Here is a 19,817-nt window from a genome sequence, read left to right as displayed (position 1 = left end):
TAATTATAAATATAAATCTATTTCTATAATTTTTATTTTTTCAAAAACAATTTTTATAAATATGTATAAAAAATTAACAAAGATCGGATAAAATAAATATTTTTAATTTAACCAGTTTCAAATTATAGTTTAGATGTATTTAATATAAAATAGTATGTACAAAATATATATTAAACAATTTATTATAATTATTTATTACTTCGAAGACTAGTTAGCATTCCGTTTATTTTTTCCGCGAGTAATCTGTCCGAGGGTCCGCACTGTGCTAGCACGAATGATAGAGCCGATGAATCTCTTTGGTCGTACGCAGTTTGAGCTGCTTCTACTAGCATTCTATTTAAATTTAAATTATTAATAAATAATAAAATAAAATTGTTTACAATAAAATTTTTTATAAAAAAATCTTACTTGAATTTGGCGAGATATTTAACTTTCAATTCGTCTCTTACACGAGATAAATATTTTTTTCCTTCTTCTGTATGATTATACTTCAAGCACTCGTCGATAAACGGCTGATTAAAAACAATTTTAATTTAATTAATTTAATAATTAAAATTAAAAAAAATAAATAAAAAATGCACAATACCTCGTAACCAATCGGAGATTTTTTGCTTTTAGAAAACTTCTCCAACTCTCCCCAAAGCCCTTGCTCGGACAAGCACTGAATCCTTAACCACCAGTACCTCCTATCCGGAATTTTGTACTCCGAGCGCAATTTATCAGCTAACTTAACTTCATTTTGCATTAACAATAATTGTACTGTGTCATGAAGCGACTTTCCTATTACTGATTCGCGTAAAGTTTCCTCTAATTGTTTCTGATACTTCAGCAAGCGTACTTGTTCCTCAGTAAAGGCTGCATTGGTGTCATAGCGACCCATCTTGAATTTTTCTTGAGCATTTTGTAATAGCGGTTCTCGGGTCAAAGCATTCTACAATTAATTATACTCATTAATTAATAATTACTAATTCTAATTATTTTATTAATTAATAAATTACTTTAGACTGATAGCTTTCTCTGATATACCAGAGAGCTTGTGAGTAAAAATCGTCATACATGTCATAAATATCCAGCAAAGCTTCTCGATTATGATTTTGAGAGTACTTTATGTACAACGACATCGCTAATGGGCAGTGTTTTATCGACATCTGAAAATAACATCGTTAATTATATAATTGGAATAATTTATTTTAAATAAAATTATCTGGAGAAAGTTACTTCAAAATTAGCCAGAGGCATGTTCTTTTGGAAATGTAAAATAACGTGATAAACCAAATCGGTGTTTCCACTTTCTACGGCTTTATCAAGAGCCGCTCTTTCGACACCTAGTCGCAAGAGTAGTGGTACTTGAAGATGCGCTTTTGGTTCGTAATCGATTAACTAAAAATATAAAAATTTAAATAATTAATTTAATTAATTTTATTTAATAAATTAAATTTTTTATTAAAAAATATATACTTTTATAGCCAATTGTTTTCGACCACAATCAGCAGCTTTTTCAGCTATTTCACTGTAAGAAACTCCACGCGCATATCCCAATTTCGCTGCTATTTCTTCAGCTATTTGTTCTTTATCCAATACTGTTTGTTTTACCTAAAAATAATTAATTTATTTAATTATATAATTTATCTTATTAGATAATAAATAGTTAGATAAATAAGTGATTAAATTTATTTAAAAATAAAGAAAATTATTTGAAAATTGAAAATACTTTGTAACAAGCCCAATGAGCAAGAATTCTACTTTCACCATCTTCCTCAGGTATTTGTAAATGACGGGTTATCTGAATAGCCAAATAATAGTGTCGCCTGACGACCAATCGGTCGAGTAATACTTGATTTGTCAATAAGTCCAATCTAAATAATTGAGAAATTTATTACATAATTTTAAATGAAATTAAATTAATATTCTTTGAGACTAGAGATAAAACATACTGTGTGAATGTCAAAGGAATTCCGATGGTTGGATGTCTTATGGCATTTAAAACTCTCAAAATTCTACACATTGTTACGTAACGCTCTGGATCTATTGTTTTGCTGAATCCTTTTCCAAATTTTGCAGCCTGAAAATATTTTTTTCAACAAAATATTTTAAAAGATTTTTTTAATTATATTAATTACAATATAGAGAAAATTAAATAATATTAAACCAAGAGTTAAAAAAAAATTAATTACTCGCATAAGAAGTTTCTGAGTTTCTGAATCAAACTCATGACTCGCAGCATTCACGCAGTCTTTGATGGCACCATCAAGCTTGTCTTTAACCAAATCAATATAACTATCAGCTTTATGACTGCGCTTTTCAAACTGTTTTGAAGCCTCAAGCAGATAAGAAGCGGAGTCAGTCGAGTTGATGCGAAAAATTTTCTGCACAACATTAGGAACTTTTTGAATCATCTCGTGAGAGCTAGCAGAAATGACTCTCACACCGTCAAACTCTGTTACTAAATGAGCTGGACTGTCGTAGACGTGCAAAATAGTATCACCGCTACGCCCTACGACCATCAGGGAATTATTCCAGCAGCAAACCACGGCTTCAGTCCCGCACCAGGCGATATCTGTCAGTGGCTTGCTCTTTCCAGTTATGCACTCTGTGTACTTCTCCTTTAGATCCACTGACCCGAGGTATAAATGTCCAGTGTCTCCGTACAGAGCCAGGTGCAAATTGTTTGCAGACACAGCCATCGCGGTTACACTGTTTATTTTGTTGCTGAATAAATTACCAAAGGGTATAGGTGCTGGTGTTTTACCCATGTGTTGGATTTGGTACAGGCCATTTTGGTTCGCTACTATTACTTGGCTCTGTCTTTCAAAACTCACGACACACCACGAATCTATTGGACCTCCTAGTTCTGAATAAAATTAACAACATTTTTTAATTAATTAATATTTTATAAAATTATTTTATAAGGATTCAAAAATTTTTACTAGGAATTTCTGGAAGTTGTCGCACTTTAGGCTCTGCGACATTATTTACTAGGAATACTAAATTTGTAGAAGTCAACACTGCTACTCCAGTTCCATTTGCGGATGTAAAAAATTTAGCGTCGATTACTTTAGTATTTTTTGCTTCCTAAAAAATAAAACAAATTAATATTTTTTTTTTTTTATAAAGCATTTTATAAAATTGCAATTACAATTTTTTAGAGCCATGAAAATTAATTTATCACATATTTAATAATTTTATAACAAATAAATTATAGCAAAAAAAAATTGACATGGAGAAATTTTAAAAAATAAATGCAATTTTTTAAATAAATTTTTTTTGCTATAATTTATCAATTAAAATTTTTCTAAAAATTATCAGATGTCTTTCAATTTCAGTATCATAAAAATTAATAATAATTTTACATACACTTCCCATGCTAAAAGTAGTCTGATATGTTCCAAAAAGATCATAATTAAGAATCATTCCATCATCTTGAACGCACAGCAGCTCTTCTTGATGAGACCATCCCATCCGTACTAATTGACCGCTGTTCCACTTTTAAATAAATTTAAATCGATTATTGATAATGACTTTACATTTTTGTCCACAAAAAAAAAAAAAAAAAAAAAAGTACGTACTGTGAATTTAGAAGTTACTTTTCCTGATGACGAGTAGAGAGATATGATAGGTTTGTTAGCACCTTGAACTTTTACAAATTTTTTAGGATCTCTCGTGACTGCTATAGACCCTCCGTAAGGCGCAGCAATTAATAAACTATTTAAATTTACTTCGTATTGAAATTCCATTGGATAAAGTTCGAATTTTCTGCAAAATAAAATTATTTATTATTAATTAAAAAGTCACAAAAATTTTTATTTTATAATTGTAATAATTACCGAAAGTAAGTGTCCCTTCCCAGAGGGAACCAGTCAGCAGTCAACATGACAGGCATTGTTATTATTTATTATTTATTTATAATATACAATTATTTTTTAATTGTTTGTTATTTATTTTTTGACAATCAGCAGTGCATGGATCTCGATCTCTTTGACAGATAATTTAACTAGATCCGCCATTTGTAATTCTAGTGACTTTTTTTATTTTTAAAAAGTTACTAGGCGCCAAGTTGGTGGCGCTGATTTTAAAATTTCATAATAATCAATCAGTAATCTAATAGAAAGAAGAAATGTCAACTCACCACTCCGCCATTTTAAATCTTGACATTGAAAATTTATTTATTTAATTTTAATTAATTTTTGTCATAAAAAATATGAAAAAGTTTCTTAAATAATTGTTTTAAAAAATGTTTTATGTTAACCTTATTATTAAAAATGATTTTTGTAATTTGATACGAAATAATATTTCAAAATAATTATATGGGAAATAATTACAAACAAAACATTTTCGGAAATGAAGTAACTTTTCAAAACAGAGAGCCTAGAAGTTGATAAAAATCGACATCTCAAAAAAAGTGTTACAATTATTCTCACACACGCGCTTAATGATCTATTGTCTTGAAACAATTAAGCATATATTAATTACAAAAAAAAAACATTGTGGCAACAAATTTGTCACCGGTAAGTTCAACCTTCTCTTAATATAATCTTGATAGTGATCAATAAATTCTTTCACCAGCAGTCCCAGTTATTTCTCAATTTTCCCACACAAAATTTTATTGTGTGTATTTTTAAAACCCAGAAAACCTACGTCCGCTATTTATTATTGTATCATCTACAATTTAAAAGTTATCTCAATCGAAGACATAAACAAAAACAAAGAAAGTGACATTACAATGGTATTATTCGTGTTAAATAATGGCTACTGTTGTCTTTTACGTGTAAACTTAATAGTATAACTTGTACTTTATTACTGTAATTTGTCGACTGTCCAATTATTATAATAATATTTTATTATTACAGACTTCTGAATGCAGCGGATTTTTGCTTTGCGGTTAAACAACTATTTTTTCCGCGACTTTAAAAATTTCCCACGACCGTAAGCTTGCGGTTTTACATTATTCTTAAATTATACGTAAGTAGTAAGTATGTACACAATTTTTTCTATTTCTCAATTAAAATTACGGTCCGTTATGTGGGACATTATTTTTTGACATCACTATTAGTCTTTTACCAACACTTAGTAGTTCATTGTTAATCAAATATATTACCATAAATTTAGATTCAGCGTAATGATATATAAAACACACCTTGTATTATTTTTTCAAGGATAAAAATATTAAGATTTTATCTATTTAAAAATACATTCAATTCCCCTTGATTATATATTTAAAAACAAGTATTCATCTTTTTTTTTTTTTTTTTTTTTTTTTTTTTTTTCCAGCTGTTATTGTCAATAAAGTATCACCCTGATCACCGTAGTCATGAATTCAGGATAATAAATAATTTATTATTTATTAGCAAGGTTGCTAGTCTATAAATTAATAATCACGCGGTAAAACAAATTAAAAATTTAATTTATGCATATTATTAAATTATTTGCATTAGAATTAATGACACTGAAGTTAAAAAAACATTTTACAAATTTTTTTATAATTTTATGGCCATAAAATTATTATTGAAAAAATTCCAAATGTAAAAATAAAAAAAAAAATTTAGTGACAATTTTTAGAAGCATTTTCTTGTTATCTAAAACGATTTTTTACAAAACTAAAAAAAATTAAATTGTCAGCCAACTTCAGTATCATTTAGAATTAGCATAAAATAATATAAAAAAATTTGATGACACTTATAACTACTTGCATAGAAAAAAAATATATATTACCTTGAATAAACATTCACCGCATACTTCATCGACATCCGATCTACTTTCCCGCATTGATCAATCGATTCCGCCAGGAGACATAAATAAATAATAACCCGGCAATGCAAAACGCCGCACTTTTCTATAAATTGAAAGCGTGGGACCTGGAAAATAAAAAAAAAAACACGTATTATAATTCATAAGTAGGTATAATAACCACCAAACAAATGGTAATGCAAATAAATGACCATATAAATTTTTTTCTTCAGAATTATCGATTTCCTTAGAAGACAAAAAATGAACAAAAGAATTCGAAAAATGGAACAAGTGTTAGGGAAAGGTTACCAGGAAAATTCTTAACAAAGTACACAAAGATTCCCATTCATTGTCTGCAGTCGTGGCGAATAGGAAGCAGAGAAATCCAACAAAGCGCGGTATAGGTAAGTGATAAAAATAAAAGTAAAGATACTTAGTTATCTTCAGAAGAAATAACCTTCTCCTTTTTTTTTTATTTTATTTTAGAGAAGAGTAAATAAAAGTCGAGATTAGATTTACCGAGGGACATTCCCATGGCTATTGCTCGCGTGTAATTGGAAGCAGAAGCATGTGGCATCTTGACTTGTACCTAAGAAAAAGACAGACCTGTTTGAGCCAGTGTTTATGTTTGTAAAAATTCAGTATAATAGTAGAATGATAGAAGGTGTAGCTAGCTACGGCATACTCTTCATACATTGTCCGTTATGTTAGAGTCCAGGGACCTCTGAGAAGGGCAGAGAACTACGAGCTAAGTAAGTACTCCCACCTTTCATATTCCTAGTGTCGCTCACTGGTATTCTGTATTCCTATCCAGCATTCACTGATTCTAGAGTCTATTTAATTCCAATAGGCATTATCATCAATGAAATTAGAAGGTCAACATTTATTAATATTAAAATCACTGATCTCTTTTCTTGATTCAAGATAATTTTTTTTTTTTCAGAGCAAATACGGCTGGCATTATAAGGAAATAATCAGAAAAATTCGTACAAAATTCGGGACAAAGTAAAAAAGTTCTCAACCTCCGGAAAGGGGTTGAAAAAAATTAAAAACTCTATTTTTGAGTTATATTTTGAAAATATCAAAAAAATTTTCAACTAAAATCAACAATACAAGACCAGCCTGCTGTTCAAGTATATAAGTAACGTAAAGTATCCAGTATTATATTTAATATTTACATTCATATGTGTACAAATGTAAAAATAAATGTTATAGGTGGATGGACAACTGGAGGTGGAGGTGGAAGTAATTCTAAATCTAAGAGTCTAAAGCAAGTATCAGAGCACCGAGTCCTCGAACACTTACTACCACTTTTTCCACGTTTCTCTTGTGCTCTTCCCCCACCGTGGTATTATATGGTATCCAGTGATCTCTGTATACACCATACTCTTCATACCATCTACCATCTACCAGCTACCAGCAGGGAAAGGTTCTTTCAAAGCTGCTCGGCGCCAGTTTACCAGAAGTAACGAGTCTTGAATCTTCAGTTACACTTGCGGGCCACGAGTTAACTTAAGTGTACGGTATTATTTAACCAACGTGGACGCTGGGTCATTGGATCTGTTCTGTGTACGTGGAAACTGCTCCAGTTTTGAGTTTTAACGTCAACATAACACTGATGGTTGACTCTGAAGGATCAACTGTTCTCAGGACCAACATATTGATGGAATAATTTAAAAAGCGATATGATGAGTCGTGGTTGTTGCTAGTGAAGAAAGCAAGTTTTATTCTCAGCTCATTTATGAGCACTTTCGCACTAGAATATTTAATCACGATGACTCGGGAAATATTTTAGAGTGTTTGGTGCATGTGCTTTTTTTTTTTTTTTTTTTTTTTTTTTTTTTAATTAAATCTGTTTTAAAATGAGTTTTAAAATGGCAAGAAGAAATATGACCGAGTAAGTGTTTGTTTATTTAATGAATTTTTTTTAGCTATTTATTTTATTTTAGACGCGGGTTTTAAGAAAATTAGAACAGGTGGGAAGTATGTAAATGTAAATAAGGATGCTGATAATATAATTTGAGACATGCTCACTCGACCATGACCTCAACAGAGTTTTTTCTCAACTGCTGATGATCCGGCACGCAAGAACCGTTAGTGCTGGTTAAATATAATACTTTTTAGTTGAGGAAATGATTTTTTAAAAATTATTCAACTGCCGATAATAATTAATTATAAAGAAATAGAAATTTTTATTGAAGAAGCTATCAGTCGGCGGTTAAATGATAATAATGCGGATGTTAAGTAATATTATAATCAATGGAGCGCACTAGCCGTGTAATTAAGGATTAAGTAATTTTTCCAATGATAAATCTGTGATGGAAAAAAACTTGGAGTTTGTTTTTAAAGTTTTTATTCACTCAATTGATGTGCTACCATACTCACGCTCAACTTTTGACCTTTTGAATTAATACCTGTTTTTACTGTCGGAATGTAATCCTGGGTTACAAATAGTTAACACTTTGAATTTATTTATGCATCTGATAAATTTTAGTATACAATTCTTGGCTCTATTGATTAATTCAGCACGAGATAAAATTATTTGTTTTAAATGATAATTTTTTTGTTTAAATATTTTAAATGAAATTATTTTAACAATTAATTTTTCAATATTTATTTATTTATTTATTTATTTATTTAATAAATAAATTTTAAATTAAATTATTTTAATAATTAATTTTTGAATATTTATCAGTAAATTTCTAAATAAAAATTTTGTAACAAATCGTTAAAATAATTGTTTGAAATAGTTGAGCAATAAAATTAAGTATTTTTATTTTTTCTAGACTTAATGTCTGGTAGAGTGAGTTGATGTTTTAAGACATAAACGTAAACAGTAATTTATAAAAGTTACGCGAAAATTAACCGTGTAATCAGAGACGAGAAAGTATCTTCTTTGGTCCGATTACGGCTCGGCATGCAGAATTTATAATATTTTATTGGGCGAGTCTTATGTTAGCTTTAAGTTATCCAGAAGAAAGAGATATAAACCGGCAGAAATGGAGATCCAAGTAGCACACAAAGAGACATCGATGCCTCGAGCAATATTTTTTATTTATTTTAGTATCTCGTGAAATTTCATCTCCGTATCACCTTCACAATTTCTATTATCTTTTATCTATATATACTGTCTGTAAAAATAGAAATTTTTTTGACGGGTAAAACATTTAATTTTTTTTATTTAAATAATAATTGATTAAAAAATTTTTATCAATTAAATTATTATAAAAAAATTAAATTAAAAAATTCCACATTTGAAAATTGTAAAAAATTATTAGTGGAAATTTTTATTATTATAATTATTGAAAATTTTAATTATTAAAGAAGAAAATAAAAATTAAGTTAGCCGACATATAAAAAAATTTTTTCTTGAAAAATTTATTACAAAAAAAATTTAATTTGTAAAATTTGAAAAACTTTTAATGAAATTTTTATAAAATATTTTTTCCCAATTTAATAAATAAAAAAAAAATTCAAAAAGTCGGCTAACTTTAGTTTTATGAAAAAAAATTCAAACTTTTTATATTAAAAAAAAAAAAAAAAAAAAAAAAAAAAAAAACTTTTCTTTTAATTTTCAGTTTCAGAAATTTATTGCTCTTGACAATAGTCCTGATAATAATAGAGCTAAGCAGCGCACAATGGCGCCCTTGTATAGAATTCAAAGAAAATTTTCACATCCCGTGCAAGTGTTCAGAATCTTCAGAGCACCCGCAATCGTTTCGCATGGACTGTGATCGAGTGATGCTCACCCGAGAGTCCTTGGAATTACTGCGAGACCAGCCAGTTATTTCACTGAGTCGCCGGTACAGCGGATATCAAAAATTACCGGAAGATTTATTGAACCTGGGATTCCAACTGGAGAAGCTTGATCTCACCGGTAATTCGATTCAGCGGCTGATGGATCGCACTTTGCAGCTGCAGAGCACCTTGAAGGAGCTCCGGCTCGGGGACAATTTGCTCGGTGACAATCTCAATCCCATATTTTCCAGCAACGAGTTTCGAGAGCTGTCCGAGCTGAAGCTCCTTGATCTTCATGGAAACGGGCTGAGAAGCATTGAAGAGGGAATATTTAAAGGTTGCATTTATCTAGAAGATCTTAATCTCGATGATAATAATTTGACAACCGTGCCAGCGGATTCTCTCAAAGGTCCGCGGGCCATCAGGATCCTTTCTCTCGCTGGAAATAATATCGGTAATTAATATTACACTGATAGAAGAATTTTTTTATATTTAATAAGCTTTATTAACTGTCAATAAATTATTTTTTAACATCGTAAGATTTAATAAATATTTATTGAATGTTTAAATTAAATTATTAATAGTCAATAAATTCTTCTATCTAGTTTTAAAAAAAGTAACAGTGTAAGTGCTGGGAAATTTTATCATATTTGAATAATTAATACTTGGTTAATTATTTTTATAGGATTATTACCAAGAAATGCCTTTGGAAGTCTCGGAGATTCTCTTTTGCGTGTCGACCTAAGTCGCAATGAGCTATTGCACATGGAAGACAACGCTCTGGTTGGACTTAAGCACCTGCTCTTCTTGAATCTCTCCCGCAATGATCTCACCAGATTCAACAGCGACGTATTCAAGGGTAATTACTTTTAGTCAGGCACTTTGGTACTCTTATATCACGCTTCTTAGTTACGGTTTACAGACAAATCACAAAAACACTGTTCGTATTTGTAAAAGAAATTACAAATAAGATCTGAAAGTTATAAACTTCCTGACAGCGTTTTAATTTTCGTTAGGAAAATTATTTTTATTTGGAATTTAATTTCTGAAAAAAATATTTAAGATACGGAAAAAGTCCTCGATTAATTTTATCTTATCTCTAAACTTTCAGCCAGAAATTAAATTAAAAGTCAGAATAAAAAAAATTGATAAGACTCAAAATTTTAGAGAGCAATGGACCTAATGTAAACAAAGATTTATGTCTTGATGAATAAATAGCTACAAGCATGATTGTATAGTGATAATATACAAGATAAAGATAGCAATAATAACGAATATCCTCATGTTGTATACTATACGTACACAATAACGTAGACACAAAACACCTGGGAAAGAGAACGATCGAGCAAGCGAAACGATTCTATCTGTGTTTTTACCAGACCGGCATATCGTGAGAAAAAATCTACACGCAAACCTGCTTATATACTCTGACAATAAAAATAGAAGTGTGTTTTAGTATTAATGTTGAATCGTATAAAATTTAATGAATAATAGTAATGTAGTATATAAATGGCCAAGACCTCATAGTTTGTGTTTGGTATGTATCTACGGTATGTGCTATCAAAGATTACCTGGTTCCGCATGGATCCTCCGAGATCCCACGACATCTAGGGGTAAACGATCTCCATTCTCTTTACAGTCAATTGTATTTCTAATTATTTCCTTGAGACTTTGTAAACACTTCGGTCAAAACAAAACATTTGCTTATATATATATATATATATATATATATATATATATATATATATATATATATATATATATATATATATATATATGAAAAATATATCAAAAATGCATATGGGTATTCAAATGAAAGCTCTAGATGAGGATAACATCGGGATAAGCTTAAATCTTTAAAAACGTCAATATTTAAGAAAGTACAGTGCAATTTAATAAAATTTATTATTCAATAAAGTAAATTTTTTTTTCTGTATAATTATCAATACTTAATTGATATTGATAACTTATACTTATTAAAAAGTGTGTTAATAATTACATCTAATTACTTTTTAGTCGAAAGTGTATGAGTAGAACAAGATTCTTTTGTCACGTGATATATGTCTAACGTGTTTCACTCAAACAACTTTCTTCCCTGATTTGTTGACGGTATTTTTAATTGCTGACCTTGTTTATACCCGCGACTTGTCATTTTTATTAATATATTCTTCAGCTCGTATTTTATTGCCGGGGGTATTATGATAGAGTAATTACTAATTACCTTTATCGAACAGGCTTACCGGAATGATTAGAGTGGAAAATTGCACTGCTAGATTTCTATTATTTTTATTTTATTTCCTTGAATAATATTTCTATTTCTGTTATTAATATTTGTGGATCTTATGTTATTATTCTTGTCATTCATGTATATTATGTATAATATGATATATTTGTCATTTTATAGTGGACTTTCACCTGGTAAAAAATAATAAGCATTATTTTTTCGCCAATGTCCGTCTAAAGGTACTTTAACTCTGCGATTTCTTCACAACGACTAGCGTGACTTGCTTTGCAATTAAGATTCCTTCAATCATAACTCGAATAATGCAACCTTCGATTATTACATATGCGCATCGTTGAAAAAAACATGACATGTAAATAAATAAATATAAATATAAATAAATGATGAGCAAATGTAATAAAAAAATAAATAACAAATGTCTTATTATAGGGAAAAAAAAAAAAAAAAAAAAAAAAAAAATACTACTTGAAAGTAAAATGATATAAAATAGTTTCATTGCTGCTAATTGTGAAGAGATGACTATCAGAAAAATAAATTGTCTAGAAGATAAAGAAGTAATGAAAGTAAATGAAGTTTAGTTAATAAAAAAAATTGTAATGCCGGTATCTCATCAAGGAAAATGTATATCATTATAATGATCATTAAAAAAAAAAAACATCTCACTTACAGGTGCCCACAATCTGCTACAATTGGATCTGTCGACGAACTTTCTCCAGGAATTTCCATCAGACGCACTTAGACACCTGACGAGATTGAAATTTCTCAACATATCCAACAATTTAATCACTGTGAGTATTTTTTAAGTAAAAAAAAATTTTTTACTTAGACATTGAAATTAGCAGACGATAATTTTTTTAATTTTCTTCAAAAATATAAATTAAATCAAGAAAATTATTTAAAAAAAATTGCATTTATAATTTTTTAAAATTTCTCAAGATAAAAATTTTTTTGCTTTAATTAATTTATTTAAAAAATTATTAAATAGTGTAATTTTTAAAAAATAATTTAATTGATGAAAAAATCAAAAAATATTCATTGTTGGCTAATTTCAGTCCCATTATTATCTAAAAATTAATTTAAAATTATTGCAGGAAATAGAAAGAAGCCACCTGGTAGATTTGAGAGAATTGCAAGTATTAGACCTGAGCAGAAATAATATAGGCCGTTTGGGAGTGAACGCGTTTGCAAATCTGACTGCGCTTGCACGTCTAGATTTGAGCTTGAATGCACTCAGAACGGTACGTAAATACTCACTTAAATTACTTTAGTATCAATTGCAGTAATTGCTTACCACACAATTACTCTAAACACTGGCATGACAAAACAACTTTTCTATTTATGTTTTAAGGTTGAAGAGTCAGCGTTCGAAGGTCTGGTGAATCTAAAGTGGCTGTCTTTGCAAGACAATAACATATTACTAGTCCCAGGAGCAGCAATTAGCCGGCTTCCGTCGTTAACTCATCTCCACTTGGAGTTCAACCGGATAGCAGCAGTCTCAAACGAGTTGCTGAGGTCCGCAGCGGTCAACCTCGTTTCGCTGGCGATGACAAGAAATTTAGTCCGTGAAATACCGCCGAGGATGTTTCTCAACTTTGACAAGTTAATTAGCATCGAGATGTCGGGTAATATGTTGTCATCATTAGCGCAGCAGACTTTCGTTGGACTCGAAGACACACTTTTGAATTTAGATCTCTCTAATAACCGTCTGGTTTCGATAGCGCCGCTCGCTTTAAAGAATTTGCTTTCGCTAAATTTGGCGTCTAATCACCTTAAAAGATTAACACCAGACACATTCGCTAATTTATCCAAGCTTAAATACTTAAATATCAGCGAGAATCCATTATACGGCGGATTTCCACCTGTTTTTCCATCCTCTCTAGTAACTCTAGACGCCTCTAGAACGGGTTTAAAAATTCTCCCGACTGTTTTATTACTCAATCTTGATTCACTGGCTAAATTACATCTGGCTTACAATCATCTACAAGAACTCGGCGAGGGAACTTTCCAGCATCTCTACAATTTAACTCACATTGACTTATCGAATAATATAATCGAGAGAATCGACAATGGCGCATTTGTGGGTCTTATCAATTTGTACGAATTGAATCTCAAGGGCAACCGGTTGACCAATTTTGCCGGAGAGTGTTTCAACACTGGAACTGGTTTGCAGATAATTGACTTGTCCGATAACGCTATAAGTTATGTATCATCAACAGCATTTGTTATCCATCCACGGCTGCGTATTTTGAAGTTAAACGGCAATAGATTTGCGCGATTTCCGAGCGAGTTTATAAAACCGCTGCAATTTTTAGAAATGATCGACCTATCAGAAAATGCGCTCAAAAATATCGGTGAGTTTGCATTCTCACAAATGACGCGTTTGCGTGAGTTAGATTTGTCTAACAATAAAATAGAATCAGTCGATGAATTAGCCTTTCATAATTCAACGCAGTTACAATTCATTGATTTATCAAACAATGTGATCGACAGTCTCAGCGAAAGAACAATGGAGGGTGTTGTGAGAATAGAATTTTTAAATCTTCGGAATAACAAACTTACAACACTTCCAGATACGATTTTTGATACCTCTAGAATTAAAATAGTTGAGAAAATTGATTTAGCTGATAATAAATTCGCTGAGATACCAATTCGCGCACTGCAACGGCAATCAATGTCGCTTAATTATCTAAACATGGCAAGAAATAAAATGGTTGCGGTATTTACCCAAGAAATAATCGGCAGTCTTAAAGACTTGGATTTATCTCAAAATCCACTGAGTGAAAATGCCATTAAAAGTATCTTAGGCGAAGCTAAAATCCTGCGATCTTTAAATCTTGCGCATACTAAAATAAAGAGCATAAGTAGGCTAGAGACGCCATTTTTAAAGTCATTAAATTTATCGGGTAATAATTTATCCGAAGTAAGGCCTTCTGCTTTAGAGCGAGCGACGCTTTTAGAAACTCTAGATCTGTCAAACAACAACATCGAGGACTTTACGAGTCTTGCTAACACATACAAAGCCCTTCCAGTGTTGCGCAACCTCGACATATCCAGCAACAAGGCGAAGAATGTTAACGAGAGTAGCTTCGAAGGCTTGGAAAAATTGCGCAACCTCAAGATGTCGAACCTCCTGCAAGTGACTAGAATCGAGAAGAGCGCATTTAAGAGCCTCAACAAGTTAAAAACGCTAATAGCTTACGACTACCCGCGTCTGGGGTACTTTGACGTCCAAGGAATCCTCAAAGAAATGCACGACCTTGAGGTGCTGGACGTCGAGATAAAGGACTCGTCAGTGGGAAACGACCTGCTGACTATCAGACTTCACCCGCGGCTCCAAGAATTAACGCTTCGCGGTGAAAGGCTCAAGACTATCCTATCAAGCGCGCTTGCTGGAGTTCGGAACTCTCACTTGAAACTGGGTCTCAAGAACTCATCGATTGAGTCTCTCCCCGCAGCGATATTCTTCCCGATCCCTCGATCGACTCAAGTGGAGCTTGATATCTCCGGGAGCAAGTTCACGTCGATCCCCGCCCAGTTCATCAGCGCTCTGGACGAAAGAAACGGAATGGTGAGGGTCCAAGGCTTGGACTCCAACCCGATAAACTGCGACTGTGAGGCCAAACACCTCTGGAGGTGGCTCAGGATGTTCTCCAATGACCTGCAGGTCCGCTGCAAGAGCCCGATTCATTTATTCAACAAACAGCTGATTGACCTGACGGAAGATCTCCTTTCTTGCGAACGCTCGACGACTACCAGGTTCCCGACGACCCAGACCACTCCGTCGACCAGGTACACCTCGTCTGAGCCTGACATCATCTGGACAGTGGCTCCGACCCCGCCGGAGACTAGGGGTAAGTATCCGGAGAACCCCTCGGTGTCCGGGTCCATGACTTCTGACGATACTCTGATTTATGTAATTGCTGGGGTGGTTATCTTCATCGTGCTGATTGTCGCGATTATTATATTCTCAATGTGCTGGGCCAAGTGTTCTCGGCAAGTTAATGACCCTCGCATGACCACCATGGCCTCAAGCATCCACGACGCCTCGGTGCTGAGGCCCGGAAGCGTTTATTCGGGCAAAATTAACCATGAAGCGTATGTCGGCTCTACTTACAATGGCTCCACGCTCAGCCATGGGAATACTTTGGGACACACTGGGCACAATACTCCGGTGCAAATTTTACCCTATGTTCAGCCAATGCATCTCATGCATCCAGTTCATGCCTCCACGCCTCAGCAACCCATTTATGGATACTACGGCGAGAATCCTCATCTTCCGCTGTATGTTTGTGCTTCCGATGATAAATTTAATAGGTAGTTTTAGAAAACTAATTTATATTACTAAAAAAGTAAAACAGTTTATACCTTTATTATATTCTTATTTATGTAAAACGTTATTTTATATATTGATAGTTATTATTATTATTATTATATACACAAAGATGCATTTACATTTACAGTTTTTATATTTTGTAAATATATTTTTAAGGTAGATTTTTATTTATATTTATAATGTATTGAGATTTTTTTATTATTATGTAATTATTATTTTTAATTTAAATAAGAGATGAAGATATGAAAAAATTTTAAATAAATAAAATTAAAAAGTAAACTGTCAAACTTTTTTTGTATTGTGACTGACGCACTGATGGATGCTGAGAGATTTAGTAGTTTATTTACTTATTTAAATAAATTAAATTGTCAAGTTTGAAAAAATTTTGATATTTGTAATTTTTTGTAGTATTTCTTTCTTTTTGTTAGATTTTTTTTTTTTTTTTTTTATAAACTTATAAATTATACGGGACTAAAATTTCCAGACATATGTCAATTTAATGACATAAGTTGACAGACACTGTAAATTTTTTCTATAATTTTATAACAATAAAATTATTAATGAAAAAATGTTTAGAAGTTTTTTTTTTTTTTTATTATTGCAATTGATGTATTATAAAAATAAAAAAAAAATGACAGCTGTCAGCTAACTTCAGTACCAAAAAAAAATTATCAGATGTCAGCTGATTTCAGATCGTGAAATAAAATTAATTAATAAAAAGTTTGTATTATCTAGAATATTGACAGATTTAAAAAAATACTGATGTGCAATTGTTATAAAAATAATAAATTTTTTAAATTAAATAACAACACTTACCGATAATAAAAAATCCTTTTTCACCTTACGCGACTGAGCACAATTCCATCGTTTCCGCCATGAATCCTAACCCCTAAAAAACACTTTTGTTTCTTGGATGAGAGCGCGCTAACCATCACTAACCAATTTGACAAGAAACTTTCGACAAAAGTTTCATAATATTTTTCTGAATCTAGTCTGATACAACAATAATTTTAATTAATTAAAGTAAGTAGATAAACCAAATAATAAAAATGAATCCAGACCACACTCACCGCCGCTGGAGTCATTTGCGAAAAATCCTGGAGAGATCTGGGCCCTTTTGCCGGCCCGATTTCGAGCCGTCGCCCAACACACTGGAATTCCTTATGGAGAATTGCAAAGTCCTGGTAATTGGTGCTGGTGGATTGGGCTGTGAACTCTTGAAGAACTTGGCTCTGATGGGATTCAGGAAGATAGACGTGATCGACATGGACACCATCGAGCTCTCGAACCTCAACAGGTAAGCCTCAACCTGTCATTTGACAGCTAGAAGTTCAATAAATTTATGATTTAATTTTTTACAGACAATTTTTGTTCCGACACAAAGACCTGGGGTCCTCAAAAGCTGAAGTAGCTGCCAAGTTTATCAACGAGCGAGTTCCAGGGTGCTCTGTGACTCCTCACTGCTGCAAGATCCAAGACAAAGACGAGTCTTTTTATCGGCAGTTCCACATTGTTGTCTGCGGGCTGGATTCAATCGTGGCCCGGAGGTGGATCAACGGAATGATCATTTCGCTCTTGAACTACGAAGACAATGAACTGGATCATTCTTCAGTGATTCCTCTGGTTGATGGTGGTACAGAAGGATTCAAAGGCAATGCTAGGGTGATTTTACCTGGTCTTAGTGCTTGTATTGAGTGTACTCTTGATTTATATCCACCTCAAGTAAGTTTTAGTTTTATTTATTCTTTTACATTGATAGAAAAATTAATTTAATTTATTTATTTATTTAATTTATTAATTTATAAATTTATTTATTTATTTATTAATTTATAAGTTTATTTATTTATTTTATTTAGAGGAATAAATTTTGAACCTAGAAAATTATTTTTAAAAGCTTGATTATGAATAAAATAGAAAATTCTTCAACTTAACAGAAATTAGCAGATAAATTTTTTTTCTATTTTCTTAAAAAATAAACTAGGTCAAGAAAATTATTAAAAAATTAAAAAATTCTAATTTTTTAGAGCTTTTAAAGATTAAATTTTTTTTTTATATAAATTTTGCTTAATATTATTTTGTTAAAGAATTTCTGAAGATTTTTTTGCTCAATTAAAATTTATCAAACTTTTAAAAATTATTTTTTTGAGTTGGATTTTTTTTAAATTAAATTAATTATTTTTTGTTAATTTTAGAGGACATACCCATTGTGTACAATAGCAAACACTCCGAGATTACCTGAGCACTGCATCGAGTACGTGAAGGTCATCCAATGGCCAAAGGAAAATCCTTACGACTGCGAGATTGATGGTGATGATCCTCAGCATATAAATTGGATTTATGAGAAATCTATTGAACGAGCCACGCAATTTAGCATCCGAGGAGTTACTTACAGGCTTGTTCAAGGCGTTGTTAAGAATATTATACCCGCAGTAGCGTCAACTAATGCTACAATCGCTGCCACTTGTGCCACTGAAGTGTTCAAACTTGCCACTAGCTGTTCAGGGTCTTTGAGTAATTATATGGTAATTTTTTTATAATTTTAAGTTTAAAAATTATTAAATATTATTTAAAAATTAAATAATTATAAATTGAAAAAAAAAATTAATTTTTTTTTAATTAATTTTCAGGTATTAAATAATACTGATGGTATTTACACGTACACCTATGAAGCAGAGAAAAGAACCGATTGTCTAGGATGCAGCGAGATACCTCGCGAGCTGGAAATCCGCGACGGCAATATCAAACTAAAAGATTTGATAGAAATACTCTGCGAGCGTCACGACTTGCAAATGAAAGACCCAGGAATCACAGTGAACATTAACGGGAAGAATAAAACTCTGTACATGCACACTGTCGCGAGTATTGAAGTTCAAACGCGAGCTAATTTAACTAAAACACTGACCGAGCTGGGATTGAAGAATGACATGGAAATAAATGTTGCGGATGTGACAACTCCCAAGACTAAAATAATAAAACTAAAGTTCCAGAACGGCAATGATGTTGAGATGGCTTGATGCTCGTTGAATAATCTTAAAAGTAACAATAATAAATAATAATAATTAAAAATATTTAAAAAAGCATTGTAAATATTTAAAATTTTCTTTTTGTTACTTAACTTGATTTTTATTAATTGAAAGAAAAATGTAGCAAGCTCATTAGTATAAAATTAATACAATATTTTCTGGATAAATTGACTTTATTAATTAATAATAATTTTTATTATTATTATCGAACAATTTTATTTTTATTTATTTATTTATGTTTTTTTTTTTTTTTTTTTACGTATTGCCAATAACGGAGTTAATTTTAATTTTGAATTTAATTTTTAACAGACAATTTTAGTCAGTTTAATTTTTAAGTATACAATTACACTCATTAACACTCGACATATGCACAAAATTTATATTTCTTTTTTTTCGTTTTAGTAGAAAAAATATCTATAACAGATTAACTATTGATTTAATATATAAAATTATCAATTATCATATTACTTAATTAAGTAATTTATCATCAATTATTTTTCTACATTATTATAATAATTATTTACCTCTTGCGTATGCTCTTTACGCAATTTCGTTACCGTTATCTATATACTCTCAAAAATCCTGCTTTAATTTTTTTAATTAGTAATTATTAACTCTCGTCTTTAACATTAAAAATTAATATTTAAAAAGCAAACAAAACAATTCATACTTTAATTAAATGGTTGGGGATTCAAACGAAATAGTCCGAAGCGTTTGTAAATGATTATTTATCAATACTCCCAAAATTAACACTCTG

General features: G+C 31.1%; 2 protein-coding genes and 1 long non-coding RNA gene across 6 annotated transcripts; 2 read left to right on the top strand and 1 right to left on the bottom strand.

The window, feature by feature from the left end:
* Window positions 1–115: 115 nt before the first annotated feature.
* Window positions 116–16,987, bottom strand: Vps16a (vacuolar protein sorting 16). Of its 3 annotated transcripts, none has more exons than XM_074248717.1 (14): window positions 16,854–16,987; window positions 5,710–5,852; window positions 3,567–3,753; window positions 3,355–3,483; window positions 2,928–3,072; window positions 2,175–2,851; window positions 1,935–2,062; window positions 1,712–1,856; window positions 1,459–1,593; window positions 1,219–1,380; window positions 999–1,148; window positions 587–931; window positions 409–512; window positions 116–333 (listed from the first exon to the last, which is right to left on the bottom strand). In XM_074248717.1, exons 2-14 carry the CDS (start codon window positions 5,742–5,744, stop codon window positions 189–191), a joined length of 2,487 nt encoding a protein of 828 aa, XP_074104818.1. In that variant the 5' UTR covers window positions 5,745–5,852; window positions 16,854–16,987; the 3' UTR covers window positions 116–188. The 3 variants fall into 3 exon arrangements, with proteins under 3 accessions (XP_074104818.1, XP_074104816.1, XP_074104817.1); XM_074248715.1 differs by lacking the exon at window positions 16,854–16,987 and adding an exon at window positions 12,372–12,487; XM_074248716.1 differs by lacking the exons at window positions 5,710–5,852; window positions 16,854–16,987 and adding an exon at window positions 3,825–4,025.
* Window positions 4,365–7,562, top strand: LOC141531177 (uncharacterized). 2 transcript variants are annotated; one of them, XR_012479888.1, is made up of 6 exons: window positions 4,365–4,505; window positions 4,848–4,966; window positions 5,958–6,128; window positions 6,211–6,476; window positions 6,668–6,870; window positions 6,940–7,562. It is a non-coding gene; the product is annotated as an uncharacterized LOC141531177 (long non-coding RNA). The 2 variants fall into 2 exon arrangements; XR_012479889.1 differs by lacking the exons at window positions 4,365–4,505; window positions 4,848–4,966 and adding an exon at window positions 5,753–5,891.
* An 89-nt stretch (window positions 16,988–17,076) lies between the features above and the next one.
* On the top strand, window positions 17,077–19,227 carry Uba3 (Ubiquitin-like activating enzyme 3). Its single transcript, XM_074248751.1, has 4 exons — window positions 17,077–17,334; window positions 17,399–17,759; window positions 18,230–18,559; window positions 18,665–19,227. The coding sequence occupies exons 1-4, from the start codon at window positions 17,087–17,089 to the stop codon at window positions 19,049–19,051; spliced, it is 1,326 nt and encodes a 441-aa protein (XP_074104852.1). The 5' UTR covers window positions 17,077–17,086; the 3' UTR covers window positions 19,052–19,227.
* Window positions 19,228–19,817: the final 590 nt, after the last annotated feature.

Source organism: Cotesia typhae, unplaced genomic scaffold (assembly GCF_013202065.1).
Source record: "Cotesia typhae breed Kobodo isofemale line unplaced genomic scaffold, CoteBio_Ctyphae contig_5, whole genome shotgun sequence".
Classification (NCBI taxonomy): Eukaryota; Metazoa; Arthropoda; class Insecta; order Hymenoptera; family Braconidae; genus Cotesia; species Cotesia typhae.
This window is presented reverse-complemented; position numbering and strand designations above follow the sequence as displayed.

What these genes read in the sequence shown, in the direction of transcription:
- Uba3 (XM_074248751.1), top strand. Translation starts at nt 17,087, where the DNA reads ATGAATCCAGACCACACTCACCGCCGCTGGAGTCATTTGCGAAAAATC. An exon ending in GAGCTCTCGAACCTCAACAG is followed by an intron (nt 17,335 to 17,398) that starts GTAAGCCTCAAC and finishes AATTTTTTACAG; the next exon opens with ACAATTTTTGTTCCGACACA. An exon ending in TTGATTTATATCCACCTCAA is followed by an intron (nt 17,760 to 18,229) that starts GTAAGTTTTAGT and finishes TGTTAATTTTAG; the next exon opens with AGGACATACCCATTGTGTAC.
- Vps16a (XM_074248715.1), bottom strand. Translation starts at nt 12,473, where the DNA reads ATGTTGAGAAATTTCAATCTCGTCAGGTGTCTAAGTGCGTCTGATGGA. An exon ending in GAAAACAATTGGCTATAAAA is followed by an intron (nt 1,381 to 1,458) that starts GTATATATTTTT and finishes TTATATTTTTAG; the next exon opens with TTAATCGATTACGAACCAAA. An exon ending in AAATATCTCGCCAAATTCAA is followed by an intron (nt 334 to 408) that starts GTAAGATTTTTT and finishes AAATTTAAATAG; the next exon opens with AATGCTAGTAGAAGCAGCTC.